Source organism: Acanthopagrus latus, chromosome 7 (assembly GCF_904848185.1).
Source record: "Acanthopagrus latus isolate v.2019 chromosome 7, fAcaLat1.1, whole genome shotgun sequence".
In the NCBI taxonomy this organism is placed as follows: domain Eukaryota; kingdom Metazoa; phylum Chordata; class Actinopteri; order Spariformes; family Sparidae; genus Acanthopagrus; species Acanthopagrus latus.
The window spans coordinates 19,801,629-19,821,188 of record NC_051045.1 but is presented as its reverse complement, the minus strand read 5'-3'; the positions used below and the strand labels follow the sequence as shown (position 1 = coordinate 19,821,188).

Here is a 19,560-nt window from a genome sequence, read left to right as displayed (position 1 = left end):
TATTATAATGGTGTCTGACTTTTTCTCTCATTGTTTGCTTTCTATAAAACTTGACGGGCAAGAAAACAAAACTGCTCCCAAAAAGACATTTTGTTCATTTAACATTTTCTTGCAAATTAATTGACTTGCAGGTCCACCTAATCCTATTGCCACAATAAACATTAAAAAATTAACTAAAATACCTGTTAACAAACATATTAAAACTTGACTGGTATTTCTAAAGAATTATATTTTAAAAAAAATGAATCCTTCAATCAAAATGTGATATAAACTAGAAGTCAGACCTGTCTGCTGCCGTCAAAATGATTGTAAAAGTTATTAACTGTTTAATATTGTTGGCTTGTAAAACATCTGGTTTGTCCATAGAGTTACTGATGTTTTGAAAAATCTCATTGAAATTAGATCAGTCTTGGTATCTTTCAAAGTTTATGAGATCTGCACTGAGCCAACAGTTCTCCCTTTTATTGGCTTATTACATTTATTTACTTCATTTCAATGGGGTGGAAACTCTACAGTCACACAAACAAAGATTATATGCAAAAAAGATACACTCAAGCAACACTCCCTGGAAAAGATGCAAAAGTGGTCCACTCATCCCTCCCTCCATCAAGCCACACTCTGATAAACAGGCTCTGATCCCTTTTGCAAACCACAGCAGCCTGTGTAAGGTGGAGGTGAAGCATGGATGTGTTTGGTGCCGTGTTCTTGTCCTTGGGCTGGCTGATGCTGCATTTGGCTAATGGTGCACTGGACTACATCTCTCAGGGTCAGGGGTTGCAACTGCAGGGCGACTTCATCCTCGCTGGACTCTTTCCTCTCCACTATGAACCTGGATCAACTAGTAGTTTGCCTGCTTTGGCTGATTGCAATCGGTAAGTTGTGCTGTACAGTAAACCTCCACGGATTTAGTGTATTTCACTGGTGGTCTGTCTATGACATCAACCCAAATATCTTTTCACAATCTGGAGTTTTATTTACTATGTGACATGGAACCTTTTCCAGAGGTAAAGCCAACCAACACGGATATCACCTGATGCAAGCAATGAGATTTGCTGTGGAAGAGATCAACAACAGCACCGGGCCACAGTCTCTTTTACCAGGAGTGAAGCTGGGCTATCAGATGTACGATGGCTGCTCCAAATCTGCTGCTGTCCTGGCTGCAGTGGACTTGCTGGAGCACTGGGGCCCCTTAACATCTGGGACACAGAGAGACAAAGAGTCAAACTTCACCCACAGCGATCAGAGAGGAGTGGCTTTGATTGGGCCAGACAGCAGCAGCAAAACGCTCACCCCCGCTGTTTTACTGGGGTCCTATCTTATACCACAAGTAAGTTATCGTCTAATTTTGTGAGGAACAGCACATCCAAAAATGAAAATTCAGTAATTATGTTCTCATCCAGATGTTGATTGAAAGTCCATTTAAGTTTTGCATGCTTCAAAATGTTACTGGAGCTTAACAGCATAACTGTGTTGCAGCATTTTCCTGAACAGTTGAAGTAGATGGGGATTTGTTTTAAAACATAAAATGCAACCAAAAATGTTTTTGCACCCACTTCATAGGGGCTGCTTTTTTGGTTGCTTTTTAACATAGTAAGTTCCCAGCTCAGCCAGATGTTTATGAGCATGCAACAATGTCGTATTGCTTTGAAGCTCCGGAAATGCTTAATGGACTACAAAACTTCCCTTGACTTTCCAACAGCATGAGGGTGAGTGGATAATGACTGAATTGTCATTTTTGGGTGAATTTTTCATTTAAACATGGCCTTTGAATTATTACCTGTCCCACATGAAATCCAATATAGAATAGTTCCGGTCATGTTCTTTCTTTCATTTAGATCTCTTATGAATCATCAAATGAAAAGCTGAGCAACAAGTTCATCTATCCATCCTTTTTCCGCACGATTCCCAGCGATAAGAACCAGGTGGCAGCCATGATCCAGCTTCTGGTTCGTTTCAACTGGACCTGGGTTGCCGTCCTAAGCAGTGACAATGCCTATGGCCTGGATGGAATGCAAAGCCTAGCCACGCAGGCACCAGACTCCGGCATCTGCATCGCCTACCAAGGAATCATCCCAGCTTACTCAGATGACAAAAAACAGAACATGAGGGACATCGTGCAGAATTTGCTGAAGACCAAAGTCAACACTATTGTGGTCTTCTCCAATAAGGTAGAATTCAGTAATCTAGTCCCATTCATCATTGAGGAGAAGATGACAGATAAGGTATGGATCGGGTCAGAGGATTGGTCAGCGTCTTCTCTTATATCAAGCATACCTGGGGTCCAAAGCATCGGCACTGTGCTTGGCGTGTCCATCAAATATTCAAACATATCTGGCTTTCAGGAGTTTGAGGCGAAGGTGTTGGAGGATGCAATGGATCAGGACGTCTCTAATGTTAACACCAACTCAGACAATGACTGTTTACAGAGCACAGATGTGTACAGCCTCGCCAGGATGGACTTTCCTCTGGAGAAATATGACGTCACCTCCTCTGCCAATGTTTATAAGGCGACGTATGCTCTAGCTCATGCCCTGCACCAGGCACTTGGCTGTGATTCGGGAGCGTGCCAGAGGAGGAGGGTGTATCCGTGGGAGGTGAGCAGATGGCATCTTGAAACACAGAATCAGGCAACTTTGGGAAATAGTCACAAAATATTCTCTCTCAAGGAAGTTGTAGTCGTGTCTCTCAGCACAAGTATCTTTCATGTCTGTGCCACTTTTCTTTGACTGAAGCACTACATTAAAGGGTAACTCCAGAAATGTTAGGGTTAGGGTTTACAGGCAATGGTGAGTACCTCTGCATATGTGGGAGAAATATTCAAAAGTCTTTTGTGGCTCCAGTAGAAGCTTCACGTGACCTGATAAATTATCACCAGTGATGTCACTTAGTAGCTAAGCTGCTTTGTGGGTAATGTAGGTGCAGTAGAATAAAAAAGGTGATATCTCTGGTCCTGCCAAGTATACAAATGCATCCCCCAGAGCCGCTTTCTGTGTTGCTGCACTGATGTTCCTTCTCCCTCTCCACCACAGCTCCTCTCGTGGCTCAAGCAGGTGCAGTTCACTTTTCAAAACACCTCTGTCTATTTCGATGCCAACGGTGACCCTCCCACTGGATATGACATCGTTTGCTGGATTTGGAGGGGGCCCAACTGGTCTGTCAGAGAGGTGGGCTCTTTTAGCCCGAATCCCATTTCTCTCACGATCAATGTCGATCTAATCGAGTGGCACAACTCAGGAGAGTCAAGTCAAGTAAGACCTTCGGAAGTATTTTTGAGTGGAGTGGTTGTAGTTTTTAAATTCAGCTCAAATTGCAGCCGAAAATGTCTATTTTAATAGACTGTTGTTTAGGTATGTGTTATTGAATCCCAGTGGGGTCATTTTGTCAATCTGTAACTTATCATTCTTGAAAGTCTGCATGTAAATATTGAACTCTCCAAGACTTTGCACCATACCATCGGATGAAGTACTGAGTCTGGAGATTTTGATCTCAGTGATATTATCTGATAAAATAAAAGTAATGTATTTCCTTTTTAAACCCTGCTGTTGGTGTCTAGGTGCCACAGTCCATCTGCTCCCCGCCTTGCCCAAGTGGACACAGGAAGCTGCTGACAGGCCAACACACTTGCTGCTTCGACTGCCTGCCCTGTCCTGCTGCTACGTTCCTTAATCTGAGCGGTAACATGAGGACACACAGAGACCAGCCAGAGCACCAGAAACATATTCAAAGACCAAAACAGAGAGAGAATTAATTTGTAAAGATTGAGAATCATATACTGTAACCTGTAAGTGTTGGATGGATGTCCCATGTCATCCGTCAGGACAAAGATCAACAATAAGAGGAAGTTAATCTCTTACAGTCTCTATAATTCCAGTGATAAATCTAGTAGAAATCATCAAACTCCCCAATCACAGCAGTATTTTCCAGCCATTGTGTCTGTGTACGGAGTCAACCAGAAGGTGGTGCTACGAACTCACACTCTGTTTTGATTCAGGCACCAAAGGGATGTAAAACCTTTTTTTGAATGGGATCACTGTGGTTAACATCATGTGACAAATGGCCAGAACACGCTGCTGAATGTTTCCCCTCCAAGACCAAAACATTTCACCTTGATCACTCACTAATGTCAAAGGGACAGCTCACCCCAAAAAATTTTATCCATTTAGGTTTATTTAGTAGATGCTTTTGTCCAAACAGTGACTAACAGCACACATTCATACACTGATGGCAGTGGCTGCAATGAACCAACCAGAACATGAGGAGTGATTTGGGATTCAGTATCTCGCCCAAGGACACTTTGACATGCAGCGTAGGGGAATCAAACTACCAGTCTATGGATAGCAATATGCTTGCTCTACCCCTGAGCCACAGCCACCCATAAAATTTGTCCATCTAGTTGTTTTGGTGTGAGCTGCAGGGAATTAGAAATGTTGGCTTGAGAGGTGTCAGCCCTCTTTTAAAAATAATGGAACTGGATAGCATGCTACACAGCTTGTTGTGCTCAAAGTGACCTGGTTACTGAAGATAATCCCCAGGTCATGACTTCCTGAAGGAGACACTGCTGTTGAGTATTTCAGATGTATTTTTTGGCACTTTGAGCACCACACATGTCACTGCCACCTTCTTCTGTTATACTGGAGAGAAGGCAGACATCTCTGTGGTTGATATCTCAAAACTTAACTCACCAAAACAATCTAGATGGAAAAATGGCGCTACAGGTAGAGGAAAATATGTGTTTTTGATTTTGGGATGAACTGTCCCTTTAACTTTTAACTCTATCACCCTGAACAAAAAACCCAGTCCAGCTTTTACATCCATGTTTTCCTCTTTTTCTTTACTGTTCCTCTTCCACAGATCCCACTACATGCCAGCAGTGTCTGTCAGAGGAGTGGGCTCCCCCGAGCAGCGTTCAGTGTCTGAAAAGGACCGTCCTGCTGCTGGCCTGGGACGACCCCCTCGCCATCGCTCTGCTCTTCTTTCTGGCCAGCTGTCTTCTCATGACCTCCAGCTCTGCAGTAATCCTCCTGCTCAACCTGAACACACCAGTGGCCAAGTCCGCCGGAGGCCGCACCTGCCTCCTGATGCTGGCAGCCCTGACTGCTGCTGCCATGAGCTCTTTGTGCCATTTTGGCCAGCCGTCGCCTCTGGCCTGCATCCTCAAGCAGCCACTATTCATGTTCAGCTTCACTGTGTGCCTGGCCTGCATCACTGTGCGCTCCCTCCAGGTCGTCTGCATTTTTAAATTTGCGTCCAAGCTGCCGCCAGCCTATGACAAGTGGGCCAAGAAAAATGGCCCAGAGATCACCATTTTCCTTGTGTCTGCCACCCTCTTGGTTATATCTGTGCTCCGTGTGGCCCTCGACCCTCCTAAGCCCAGCCAGGATCTCGACTTCTACCACGACAGCATCGTGCTGGAGTGCAGTAACACCCTCTCACCTGGTTCAGCTATTGAGCTCGGCTATGTAGCACTGCTCAGCATCCTCTGCTTCTCTTTCAGCTACATGGGCAAAGACCTGCCAGCCAACTACAACGAGGCCAAGAGTATCACCTTCAGCCTCATGGTGTACATGATCTCCTGGATGAGCTTCTTCACTCTCTATCTCATCAGCAGGGGCCCCTTCACCATAGCTGCATACGTGTTTGCCATACTCTTCAGCGTCCTGGCCTTCTTCTGGGGCTACTTCCTGCCCAAAATTTATATTATTGTCTTGAAGCCGGAAATGAACACGACTGCCCATTTCCAGAATTGCATTCAGATGTACACCATGAGCCAGAAATAAAGCTTGTGATTTTATCAGTTGATGAGAACTAGTTGAGGTGTAATGATGCAGGTGTAGCAGGTGAAATAATGGGAACAAGACAAGACTTTTAAATGTATCTAACAGCTGAGTGTAAATAGTAAAGTGTACAAGGACACTTCAGCAGTCTAGATGCTTGAGTCTTTAAAGGTCTAAATAAACTTCATCTATAAGTCTGGATGTTTGTAAATGTTTGACTTTATCTTGGAGCCATCAGAACTGATTCAAGATGAAATTAAAATGACCATGTAAGGTGTGAAAAACATGGCATGTTAACAACAGATCTGTGTTTCTGATCAGTCCTTGTTGGCACAGATTGTAGTGGCTAGAGTCATTTTATAGAGAAAGACCAGGATAAGAATATAAACTGGGTTACTAGTGAGTAAGTAAACACATACACAATATAGTCAGAGTTTTATCATTTACACCTATTGTCACATAGTAAAATGTCTGGCGGGGAAAAGGTCTATTCAAAAACACAAATATCAAGGCTGTAGTTACATCCCATCACCAGAATTATCAAACAAATCCATATTTAAAGGTACACTGTGTAGCTTTTGGAAAATATCCAAATCAGAAAATTACTATTTTCAATATTAATAAGGTAATAATACAAAGTCAGAAAGATACAGTTATTTGATATATTCTCAGATAAACAAGCCTTCCTCGAGGGGAATAAGGCCTCCAAAGTGCCACTTGAGACGAGAAAGATGATCTAAAGTCAAACACTTTTCAACTGTGTTGTCTTTGAGGACAGCTCGTTTCAGTTTGTTCAGCCATGAAAATCAAAAGGTGAATTTTCCCTTCTCTTACAATGTCTTTCTCTTATCAACATAGTGCACCTTTTTCATTTTTGTCTCGTTGCATTCCGACATAAACTAACACCAACAGGACTAAATCTGACATCTCATCCACACTGACAGAAAAAAATTAAGCTGCCAGTCAGTCACATACAACCTGTACAACACATCACAGTAAGTGTGCTGAATCAACAGCGCCCCCTGGCAGCCACACAAGGAACTGTCACAAATACTAACGCTTTAATTGTATTTTGTGAAAACGAATCAATGAATTAATACATTAATTAATACAATTGAAGTGTTCTATGTGTTGGAGAAAAGACAGTCTTTGAGATTATTAGACCTGATTAAGTGAGCTTTAATGTGTCATTTTATTGTTCATAGTTTAGAAATGGTTTCTAATTTTTTGGGTCAAACAAGAGATAGATCATATTTCCAGGGATGTGACAACAAGTGGCAGCTGGTCACAGAAACAGAAAATATGCAAAAAATATGCAATGAGATGGAGCAACAACGGTGTGTGCAGTTTTTCTCCTTTATAAGAAATCTGTTTAGTGCAGACCTGCACATTTACATGTTTATTTGCCTTAATAATATTGTGCAGCTGACAAAATGCACAATATTCCTGTCAAAACAATAGGTCTGGGCCCTGGAAGCAGGTAACTATCAGACAAATTGTATGTTGGTACAACAGGTGTGTTAAACAAAATGAGGCTCACATATCAACCAGAATGCAAATTCAGCCACACATGCAGAAACCTTTGTCATGACAGACATTTTAACTAAGCGGCACAACACAGCTATGACTAATAACATTAAAGAGTAAATGCTGTGGTCCTTGCTCAGAAGCAATGTCCTGAAACTCACCTCACCTCAATAGATTGCAGTCCGGATATTTCGTATCAATTAGACCTGTGCTTTACCTACCGTGGCAAGTGAAAATGTCTGTAGTGTTAGAGATTGGCTGGAGTCACATTTCATTTTCACAATTTAAGATTCAAGATTCAAGATTCAAAGTGTTTACTGTCATATGCACAATAAAGAAACATGTTCTCAATTAAGCAATGAAATTCTTCCTTTGTGTTCAACAGCGTGCCAAAAAATATATGCATCTGAAATTTACAATATATAGAGTAAATATAAAGATCAGCAACAAAATAAAATAAAATAAAATAAAACCGTGCAAATCTGGAAACTGCACAGTTATGTATGAGCAAAAAATGTGAAAATGCAAAAAATGTCAACGGTAGGGGCAGTCTTGAGGTAGAATAATAGACTCCTATCTCTCTGTCTGATGGCAGTGGGGAAACGAGAGTTCTTTAATCTGGTATTTTTGGATTTAACACTTCTGAATCTCAGGCCTCAGGGTAGAAGTGTGAACAGTCCCTGCTGGGGGTGAGGGGGTCTTTGAGGATGGAGGCAGACATCCTGTGGACTCTGAGGTGGTAAATGCTCTGCAGAGAGGGCAGTGGAGTCCTGGTGATCTTCTCCGTAGTCTTTACCCCTCTCTCCAGGCGTCTTGCGGTCAAGAGCAGAAGTGCTGCCGTATCAGACGGTGTTACAGCCGGTCAGGATGCTCTCAACAATGCAGCTGTAGAAGTTGCTGAGGATCTCGACACAAGTGCTAATATACCCAGTCACATACTCAGCATAGTCCTGGATACTGACAGAAGAGTTCTCCAGAGTGGCTGCAGCTTTAAATGCATCCCATTCTGTCCAAGAAAAACAGTCCTGGGGTCCAAAATCTGACTTGTTTAAATCAAATCAAATCAATTTTATTTATATAGCCCAAAATCACAGTCACATTGCCTCAATAGGCTTTTCAATCTGTACAGCGATTGACATCTTCTGTCCTTAGACCCTTGATTTGAGTCAGGAAAAACTTGCCATGTTGGTGGAAAAAAGAACCTTTTAACAGGGTAAAAAAATGATGGAAGAAACCTTTGGAAGAGCCACAGAAGAGGGATCCCTCTTCCAGGATGGACAGACATGCAATGGATGTCACGTGTACAGAAAAGAGCCACAAATCACAGTTTACAAGTTACATTAACAGAATGTCTGATACAAATTATATGTAAAGTGAGATTATATGTAAAGTGAGTGGATCCAGGAGACAACCGAGCAGTATGAGCCACACAACCTCCTGTCCACCCAAGTGACAGAGGAGAGGAGAGCAAAGTTTAGTCTCAGGGTTTGTCTGTTTCAGTCTTTGTCTGTGTGCTGGAAACAGAAACAAAGTGACGTGGGCCGAGTGTCTGAAGTGGGCGTGGGGTGCGGCCCTGTAAGCACCATGTATGCTACTGGAAACATGATCCAGTGTTTACTTATCACGGGTGGGACTATTCACATGTTGATGATATCCAAAAGGCTGTGTGAGCTGTAGATGTCCAGCTGCTGCTTCCTCTATTTGTGTGGAATTCAGCCTGAGAAATTGGAAAATTAAAGATTCACATTCAATCAAATGTCAGAGAAAGCTATAAACATCTTTGAAGCTTTATTATACGGTGTCTGACTTTTTCTCTCATTGTTTGCTTTCGATAAAACTTGACAGGCAAGAATACAAAACTTCTCTCAAAAAGACATTTCATTTATTTAACTTTTTGTCTTGCAAATTAATTGCAGGTAAACCTAACCCTATTGCCACATTAAAGATAAAATAAACTAAAATACATGTTAACTTTTAAAACTTGACTGGTATTTCTGAATAATTATATTTCTTAAAAAACAAAACCTTAAATCAAAATGTGATATTAACTAAACAAGAAGTCGGACCTGTCCGCTGCCATCAAAATGATTGCAAAAGTTATTAACCATTTAATGTTGTTGGCTTGTAAAATATCTGGTTTGTCCATAGAGTTACTGATGTTTTGAAAAATCTCATTTAAATTAGAGAATCTGTCACAAGAGAAACCTCTGGTCAAAAAAGGTCCTAATAGTTTGTAATGTTGCTGTACTCAGTATCGGTCTTGGTATCTTTTAAAGGTTATGAGATCTGCACTGAGCCAACAGTTCTCCCTTTTATTGGCTTATTACATTTATTTACTTCATTTCAATGGGGTGGAAACTCTACAGTCACAAAAACAAATATGATATGGGAATAAGCTACACTCAAGCAACGCTCCCCGGAAAAGATGCAAAAGTGGTCCACTCATCCCTCCCTCCATCAAGCCACACTCTGATAAACAGCCTCTGATCCCTTTTGCAAACCACAGCAGCCTGTGTAAGGTGGAGGTGAAGCATGGATGTGTTTGGTGCCGTGTTCTTGTCCTTGGGCTGGCTGATGCTGCATTTGGCCAATGGTGCACTGGACTACATCTCTCAGGGTCAGGGGTTGCAACTGCAGGGCGACTTCATCCTCGCTGGACTCTTTCCTCTCCACTATGAACCTGGATCAACTAGTAGTTTGCCTGATTTGGTTGATTGCAATCGGTAAGTTGTGCTGGACAGTGAACCTCCACGGATTTAGTGTATTTCACTGGTGGTCTGTCTATGACATCAACCCAAATATCTTTTCACAATCTGGAGTTTTATTCACTATGTGACATGCAACCTTTTCCAGAGGTAAAGCCAACCAACACGGATATCACCTGATGCAAGCAATGAGATTTGCTGTGGAAGAGATCAACAACAGCACCGGGCCACAGTCTCTTTTACCAGGAGTGAAGCTGGGCTATCAGATGTACGATGGCTGCTCCAAATCTGCTGCTGTCCTGGCTGCAGTGGACTTGCTGGAGCACTGGGGCCCCTTAACATCTGGGACACAGAGAGACAAAGAGTCAAACTTCACCCACAGTGATCAGAGAGGAGTGGCTTTGATTGGGCCAGACAGCAGCAGCAAAACGCTCACCCCTGCTGTTTTACTGGGGTCCTATCTTATACCACAAGTAAGTTATCGTCCAATTTTGTGAGGAACAGCAGATCCAAAAATGTAAAAAATTCAGTTATTATCATCTCATCTAGATGTTGATGGAAAGTCCATTGATGTTTTGCAAGTTTTAAAATGCTTAATGGACTACGAAACGTCACTTGACTTTCCAACAGCATGAGGGTGAGTGGATAGTGACTGAATTCTCATTTTTGGGTGAACTTTTCCTTTAATTATGGCCTTTGAATTATTACCTGTCCCACATGAAATCCAATATACAATAGTTCCGGTCATGTTCTTTCTTTCATTTAGATCTCTTATGAATCATCAAATGAAAAGCTGAGCAACAAGTTCATCTATCCATCCTTTTTCCGCACGATTCCCAGTGATAAGAACCAGGTGGCAGCCATGATCCAGCTTCTGGTTCGTTTCAACTGGACCTGGGTTGCCGTCCTAAGCAGTGACAATGCCTATGGCCTGGACGGAATTCAAAGCCTAGCCACGCAGGCACCAGACTCCGGCATCTGCGTCGCCTACCAAGGAATCATCCCAGCTTACTCAGATGACAATAAACAGAAGATGAGGGACATCGTGCACAATTTGCTGAAGACCAAAGTCAACACTATTGTGGTCTTCTCCAGCAAGGAAGAATTCGGTTATCTAGTCCCATTCATCATTGAGGAGAAGATGACAGATAAGGTATGGATCGGGTCAGAGGATTGGTCAGTGTCTTCTTTTATATCAAGCATACCTGGGGTCCAAAGCATCGGCACTGTGCTTGGCGTGTCCATCAAATATTCAAACATATCTGGCTTTCAGGAGTTTGAGGCGAAGGTGTTGGAGGATGCAATGGATCAGGACGTCTCTAATGTTAACACCAACTCAGACAATGACTGCTTACAGAGCACAGATGTGTACAGCCTCGCCAGGATGGACTTTCCTCTGGAGAAACACGACATCACCTCCTCTGCCAATGTTTATAAGGCGACGTATGCTCTAGCTCATGCCCTGCACCAGGCACTTGGCTGTGATTCGGGAGCGTGCCAGAGGAGGAGGGTGTATCCGTGGGAGGTGAGCAGATGGCATCTTGAAACACAGAATCAGGCAACTTTGGGAAATAGTCACAAAATATTCTCTCTCAAGGAAGTTGTAGTCGTGTCTCTCAGCACAAGTATCTTTCATGTCTGTGCCACTTTTCTTTGACTGAAGCACTACATTAAAGGGTAACTCCAGAAATGTTAGGGTTAGGGTTTACAGGCAATGGTGAGTACCTCTGCATATGTGGGAGAAATATTCAAAAGTCTTTTGTGGCTCCAGTAGAAGCTGCACGTGACCTGATAAATTATCACCAGTGATGTCACTTAGTAGCTAAGCTGCTTTGTGGGTAATGTAGGTGCAGTAGAATAAAAAAGGTGATATCTCTGGTCCTGCCAAGTATACAAATGCATCCCCCAGAGCCGCTTTCTGTGTTGCTGCACTGATGTTCCTTCTCCCTCTCCACCACAGCTCCTCTCGTGGCTCAAGCAGGTGCAGTTCACTTTTCAAAACACCTCTGTCTATTTCGATGCCAACGGTGACCCTCCCACTGGATATGACATCGTTTGCTGGATTTGGAGGGGGCCCAACTGGTCTGTCAGAGAGGTGGGCTCTTTTAGCCCGAATCCCATTTCTCTCACGATCAATGTCGATCTAATCGAGTGGCACAACTCAGGAGAGTCAAGTCAAGTAAGACCTTCGGAAGTATTTTTGAGTGGAGTGGTTGTAGTTTTTAAATTCAGCTCAAATTGCAGCCGAAAATGTCTATTTTAATAGACTGTTGTTTAGGTATGTGTTATTGAATCCCAGTGGGGTCATTTTGTCAATCTGTAACTTATCATTCTTGAAAGTCTGCATGTAAATATTGAACTCTCCAAGACTTTGCACCATACCATCGGATGAAGTACTGAGTCTGGAGATTTTGATCTCAGTGATATTATCTGATAAAATAAAAGTAATGTATTTCCTTTTTAAACCCTGCTGTTGGTGTCTAGGTGCCACAGTCCATCTGCTCCCCGCCTTGCCCAAGTGGACACAGGAAGCTGCTGACAGGCCAACACACTTGCTGCTTCGACTGCCTGCCCTGTCCTGCTGCTACGTTCCTTAATCTGAGCGGTAACATGAGGACACACAGAGACCAGCCAGAGCACCAGAAACATATTCAAAGACCAAAACAGAGAGAGAATTAATTTGTAAAGATTGAGAATCATATACTGTAACCTGTAAGTGTTGGATGGATGTCCCATGTCATCCGTCAGGACAAAGATCAACAATAAGAGGAAGTTAATCTCTTACAGTCTCTATAATTCCAGTGATAAATCTAGTAGAAATCATCAAACTCCCCAATCACAGCAGTATTTTCCAGCCATTGTGTCTGTGTAGTCAACCAGAAGGTGGTGCTACGAACTCACACTCTGTTTTGATTCAGGCACCAAAGGGATGTAAAACCTTTTTTTGAATGGGATCACTGTGGTAAACATCATGTGACAAATGGCCAGAACACGCTGCTGAATGTTTCCCCTCCAAGACCAAAACATTTCACCTTGATCACTCACTAATGTCAAAGGGACAGCTCACCCCAAAAAATTTTATCCATTTAGGTTTATTTAGTAGATGCTTTTGTCCAAACAGTGACTAACAGCACACATTCATACACTGATGGCAGTGGCTGCAATGAACCAACCAGAACATGAGGAGTGATTTGGGATTCAGTATCTCGCCCAAGGACACTTTGACATGCAGCGTAGGGGAATCAAACTACCAGTCTATGGATAGCAATATGCTTGCTCTACCCCTGAGCCACAGCCACCCATAAAATTTGTCCATCTAGTTGTTTTGGTGTGAGCTGCAGGGAATTAGAAATGTTGGCTTGAGAGGTGTCAGCCCTCTTTTAAAAATAATGGAACTGGATAGCATGCTACACAGCTTGTTGTGCTCAAAGTGACCTGGTTACTGAAGATAATCCCCAGGTCATGACTTCCTGAAGGAGACACTGCTGTTGAGTATTTCAGATGTATTTTTTGGCACTTTGAGCACCACACATGTCACTGCCACCTTCTTCTGTTATACTGGAGAGAAGGCAGACATCTCTGTGGTTGATATCTCAAAACTTAACTCACCAAAACAATCTAGATGGAAAAATGGCGCTACAGGTAGAGGAAAATATGTGTTTTTGATTTTGGGATGAACTGTCCCTTTAACTTTTAACTCTATCACCCTGAACAAAAAACCCAGCCCAGCTTTTACATCCATGTTTTCCTCTTTTTCTTTACTGTTCCTCTTCCACAGATCCCACTACATGCCAGCAGTGTCTGTCAGAGGAGTGGGCTCCCCCGAGCAGCGTTCAGTGTCTGAAAAGGACCGTCCTGCTGCTGGCCTGGGACGACCCCCTCGCCATCGCTCTGCTCTTCTTTCTGGCCAGCTGTCTTCTCATGACCTCCAGCTCTGCAGTAATCCTCCTGCTCAACCTGAACACACCAGTGGCCAAGTCCGCCGGAGGCCGCACCTGCCTCCTGATGCTGGCAGCCCTGACTGCTGCTGCCATGAGCTCTTTGTGCCATTTTGGCCAGCCGTCGCCTCTGGCCTGCATCCTCAAGCAGCCACTATTCATGTTCAGCTTCACTGTGTGCCTGGCCTGCATCACTGTGCGCTCCCTCCAGGTCGTCTGCATTTTTAAATTTGCGTCCAAGCTGCCGCCAGCCTATGACAAGTGGGCCAAGAAAAATGGGCCAGAGATCACCATTTTCCTTGTGTCTGCCACCCTCTTGGTTATATCTGTGCTCCGTGTGGCCCTCGACCCTCCTAAGCCCAGCCAGGATCTCGACTTCTACCACGACAGCATCGTGCTGGAGTGCAGTAACACCCTCTCACCTGGTTCAGCTATTGAGCTCGGCTATGTAGCACTGCTCAGCATCCTCTGCTTCTCTTTCAGCTACATGGGCAAAGACCTGCCAGCCAACTACAACGAGGCCAAGAGTATCACCTTCAGCCTCATGGTGTACATGATCTCCTGGATGAGCTTCTTCACTCTCTATCTCATCAGCAGGGGCCCCTTCACCATAGCTGCATACGTGTTTGCCATACTCTTCAGCGTCCTGGCCTTCTTCTGGGGCTACTTCCTGCCCAAAATTTATATTATTGTCTTGAAGCCGGAAATGAACACGACTGCCCATTTCCAGAATTGCATTCAGATGTACACCATGAGCCAGAAATAAAGCTTGTGATTTTATCAGTTGATGAGAACTAGTTGAGGTGTAATGATGCAGGTGTAGCAGGTGAAATAATGGGAACAAGACAAGACTTTTGAATGTATCTAACAGCTGAGTGTAAATAGTAAAGTGTACAAGGACACTTCAGCAGTCTAGATGCTTGAGTCTTTAAAGGTCTAAATAAACTTCATCTATGAGTCTGGATGTTCATAGAATCCATTTTACTTTATCTTGGAGCCATCAGAACTGATTAAAGATGAAATTCAAATGACCAACCAAGGTGTGAAAAACATGGCATGTTAACAACAGATCTGTGTTTCTGATCAGTCGTTGTTGGCGCAGATTGTAGTGGCTGAGATGGTGAGAAATCAAGACAAAAATAACACACAGAAGATCAGAAACCTGAATAATGTTGGAGTCATTTTATAGGGAGCTGAAGAATCGGTTAACCTTTGTTCTGAGGAAACATCACATCCTGAATCAAGAGAAAAATCAGGATAAGAATATAAACTGGGTTACTAGCGAGTAATTATACAACTAGTAGTTCCGACCAAGCAATCTGATTGGTCAACAAGAAAGTTAGAACGTGCTCAAATCAGCATGACAGCACGCCCGACTCATTACTCAAAATTTTACTCTGCCATGTCTGTGCCAACATTGTATCCATCTCCATGGCAACATTGTAAGTGTCAGAGCTGGAGTAGGAAACGGCAGAAAAATAGGCTACAAAATGGATCGGTTTGTTGTCAATTTTTATTTATTTGGCAGTCTCAGTTTGGATGAATGTTTGGAGAAGGATGAGAAGAACCAAATGACAAAAAAGGAAAGATTTGTGCCTATGTCACATGAAGAGCTCAGTCAACTGGAATTGTCCAGGAATGAACAGACTACACCACGATCAACATCTTGGGCTGTCAAATGTTTTCAGGAGTATCTGAAAACCACTAAACAGGATGTATATTTTGTAATTATAACACGTGGTGAAAACGTTTCATACATTTTAAAAAAAAAATAAAAAATCAACATCTCTGTTATGACTTATAAAATTAGCATTTTCTGTTTATCTGTGCAGTATTGATTTAGTTCGGGAAATTCCGAGACCGCGATAAAACATTAGCATCAGGTCAGAGTTCACCCATCTTGGGCTAGAAAATCCTCTCTGTTGCTAAGTCATTACTAAGGGTTGGATTATTTGCTGTAGTGGTAAACTACGTTCCATTACACATATGTGTCTGACAAGACTGATTTTGTTATTAGTCAGACCCCATGTGTTTCCATGGAAATGCGACGCAAACTCGCAAAAACCTTTAAAATTGAAATCAAATTGTCCATCAACATGGATATATTTTGATTCTACATTTTATTTTTGTTGGTATGAGCTGTATACTCACAATATTACCCTTAAGGGTAATATTGCTTAGGTAAACATGTGCACGATACAGTCAGGGTTTTATCATTTACACCTATTGTCACATAGTAAAATGTCTGGCGGGGAAAAGGTCTGTTCAAAAACACAAATATCAAGGCTGTAGTTACATCCCATCACCAGAATTATCAAACAAATCCATTTTTAAAGGTACACTGTGTAGCTTTTGGAAAAAATCCAAATCAGAAAATTACTATTTTCAATATTAATAAGGTAACAATACAAAGTCAGAAAGATACAGTTATTTGATATATTCTCAGATAAATAAGCCTTCCTCGAGGGGAATAAGGCCTCCAAAGTGCCACTTGAGACGAGAAAGATGATCTAAAGTCAAACACTTTTCAACTGTGTTGTCTTTGAGGACAGCTTGTTTCAGTTTGTTCAGCCATGAAAATCAAAAGGTGAATTTTCCCTTCTCTTACAATGTCTTTCTCTTATCAACATAGTGCACCTTTTTCATTTTTGTCTCGTTGCATTCCGACATAAACTAACACCAACAGGACTAAATCTGACATCTCATCCACACTGACAGAAAAAAATTAAGCTGCCAGTCAGTCACATACAACCTGTACAACACATCACAGTAAGTGTGCTGAATCAACAGCGCCCCCTGGCAGCCACACAAGGAACTGTCACAAATACTTAATTGTATTTTGTGAAAACGAATCAATGAATTAATACATTAATTAATACAATTGAAGTGTTCTATGTGTTGGAGAAAAGACAGTCTTTGAGATTATTAGATCTGATTAAGTGAGATTTAATGTGTCATTTTATTGTTCATAGTTTAGAAATGGTTTCTAATTTTTTGGGTCAAACAAGAGATAGATCATATTTCCAGGGATGTGACAACAAGTGGCAGCTGGTCACAGAAACAGAAAATATGCAAAAAATATGCAATGAGATGGAGCAACAACGGTGTGTGCAGTTTTTCTCCTTTATAAGAAATCTGTTTAGCGCAGACCTGCAAATTTACATGTTTATTTGCCTTAATAATATTTTGCAGCTGACAAAATGCACAATATTCCTGTCAAAACAATAGGTCTGGGCCCTGGAAGCAGGTAACTATCAGACAAATTGTATGTTGGTACAACAGGTGTGTTAAACAAAATGAGGCTCACATATCAACCAGAATGCAAATTCAGCCACACATGCAGAAACCTTTGTCATGACAGACATTTTAACTAAGCGGCACAACACAGCTATGACTAATAACATTAAAGAGTAAATGCTGTGGTCCTTGCTCAGAAGCAATGTCCTGAAACTCACCTCACCTCAATAGATTGCAGTCCGGATATTTCGTATCAATTAGACCTGTGCTTTACCTACCGTGGCAAGTCAAACCACTGTCATCAGTGATGTGAACGCCCAGGTATTTGAAGCTGCTCACTGTGAGCCTCACTGCTCACAGGACGGAAGGAAGGAAGCGCCAGTGTTTCTTCAGTGAACTGACTGTTTATTCGGGGCTCCGGCAGAAACTGTGGCTCAACATAAAGACAATCAAAACACAAAATGAATGGCTGTCAGTCTGAGGGCTGAGGGTCAGGTTCTTGTGCTGCCTCTGCTGCCGTCTCCCCTCCAGTCCTCTCACTGGACCCAGCCTACTGTAAGCGATCAGAACCAGGAGACAACTGTGCTTATATGGCTGACTGATAACCTGATTCTTTCAAGCTCTCTGATGGCCGGCTGAGCCACTCCTCCATCTCCTCCAGCAGCTGCCACCTTAATCACACCCCACTGCCACAAACCCACCTTAGGCGGGGATCCCACCAGCTGCAAGCCCACAGACCCCCACCACCCCGCGGAGCAGGAGAGAAAGTCAGCCATGATCATGTGGTAACCTGGCCTATGGATCACCTTGAACCGGAAAGGCTGTAACGCCAGATACCAGCGAGTGACCGGTGTGTTGGCATCTTTCATGTGGTGGAGCCATTGGAGCGGAGCATGGTCCGACCAGAGGGTGAATGAGTGCCCACAGAGGGCTCACTTTACCCTCTCAAATGCCAGCTGACACAGCTCCGTCCACTGGACCAGATCCAGGGCACCCTGTCGCGTCATGTCGGTTAGGGGTCTGGTCAGGTCCGAGAAGTTCAGAATGAACCTCCTATAGTAACCGGCCAGCCCCAGAAACCTCCTGACCTCTTTTTTTGTCTTGAGTATTGGGCAGGCTGCAGCCGCTGAGGTCTTTTGTACCTGTGGCCATACCTGCCCGCCCCCCAGGTGGTACCCCAAATACCGTACCTCCCTCTGTCCAACCACACACTTCTTCGGATTGGCCATGAGCTTGCCTTCCTCAGGGACTCAAGCACTGCCCCCACCTGCTGCATATGCTGCTCCCGGGTCTCTCTATGAATGATTACATCATCCAAGTAGGCTGCAGCATATGTAGAGCGAAGCCGCAGCACCTGGTCCATGAGTCACTGAAATGTGGCTTGGGTCCCGAACAATCCGAACAACAGTGTGACAAATTGGAACAAACCGTACAGAGTGGAGAAGGCCATCTTTTCCCTGGACTCTAGGGACAAGGGAATCTGCCAGTAGCCCTTGGTCAAATCCCCAATTTTCCTCTTTTTTTTTTGGCAACCAATAGGGTTGCGAACACACTGTCAGGCACGGGCGTGTTTCTATGTGGTGGTGTATAAGGCTGGTGCACCCTGGCAGGGAAGAGAACATATCAGCAAAATGCCACTGCAACAAGGCCACATCTGCTCTCTGGCTAGGCAAGAGACGGTTATTAACAGGGACCAGTGCTAACCAGTTTAGAAGTGGCTCTTGTGGTCTCAGTCATGATCGAGGTGCAGCAAATTGAGCTACAAACACCAGCAGAATGACTGGAGACATGTTAATTTCTGGTGGCCTGTGTAAGGTTTCTCTTGAGGGGTTGTTAGTTTGTCTATGTCCTATGATGAGCATAGCCTGGTGTTACCATTGGTGTTCATTGGTGTGAGAGTTTCAACACCAGCAGATCTGAGAGGAATTGGGAATTGAACCAGCAACCTTCCGATCACTAGTCAACTTGCTCTACCTGCTGAGCTACAGCTGCCCCTTGACCGGAGCTATCTTCATTGGCAAATGCCTGAGTGCTGTCCTTCAGAGCTGTAAGCTGTGGTTTCCATGAATGGCAGAGGTCAGGCCTTTGATCAGCTGCTGGTATTGGTCATAGCGTATCCTACAAGCCCTTGTGTGTTCCCGCCAACTTACAGGCCCCTGTTGTTACATAGCTATGGCTGGTAGAAGCGTGCATGTTCATGTACATCTCCACTCAAGCACGCAACTGTGCGTTCAGAGAGTGCTTGATTAGCTTAATGAAGCTTTTGAGGTTGTTGTCTTGCAAACTGATAGCTACAAACAGCTTGAGTGGTTGTTAGTTGTCTGTATCTTTCTGAGTGTACTGAAGGTTTGTTTTCAGGTCTTGTACACCTCCTCTCGA

The 19,560-nt window shown here is 43.3% G+C and overlaps 2 protein-coding genes across 2 annotated transcripts; both read left to right on the top strand.

The window, feature by feature from the left end:
- Positions 1–681: 681 nt before the first annotated feature.
- Positions 682–5,777, top strand: LOC119023578 (taste receptor type 1 member 1-like). The gene is made up of 6 exons (XM_037105635.1): positions 682–872; positions 1,003–1,327; positions 1,836–2,594; positions 3,030–3,248; positions 3,554–3,674; positions 4,852–5,777. Exons 1-6 carry the CDS (start codon positions 682–684, stop codon positions 5,775–5,777), a joined length of 2,541 nt encoding a protein of 846 aa, XP_036961530.1.
- A 4,056-nt stretch (positions 5,778–9,833) lies between these two features.
- LOC119023576 (taste receptor type 1 member 1-like) lies at positions 9,834–14,710 on the top strand. The gene is made up of 6 exons (XM_037105633.1): positions 9,834–10,024; positions 10,155–10,479; positions 10,773–11,531; positions 11,967–12,185; positions 12,491–12,611; positions 13,785–14,710. The coding sequence occupies exons 1-6, from the start codon at positions 9,834–9,836 to the stop codon at positions 14,708–14,710; spliced, it is 2,541 nt and encodes an 846-aa protein (XP_036961528.1).
- The last annotated feature ends 4,850 nt before the right edge of the window (positions 14,711–19,560 follow it).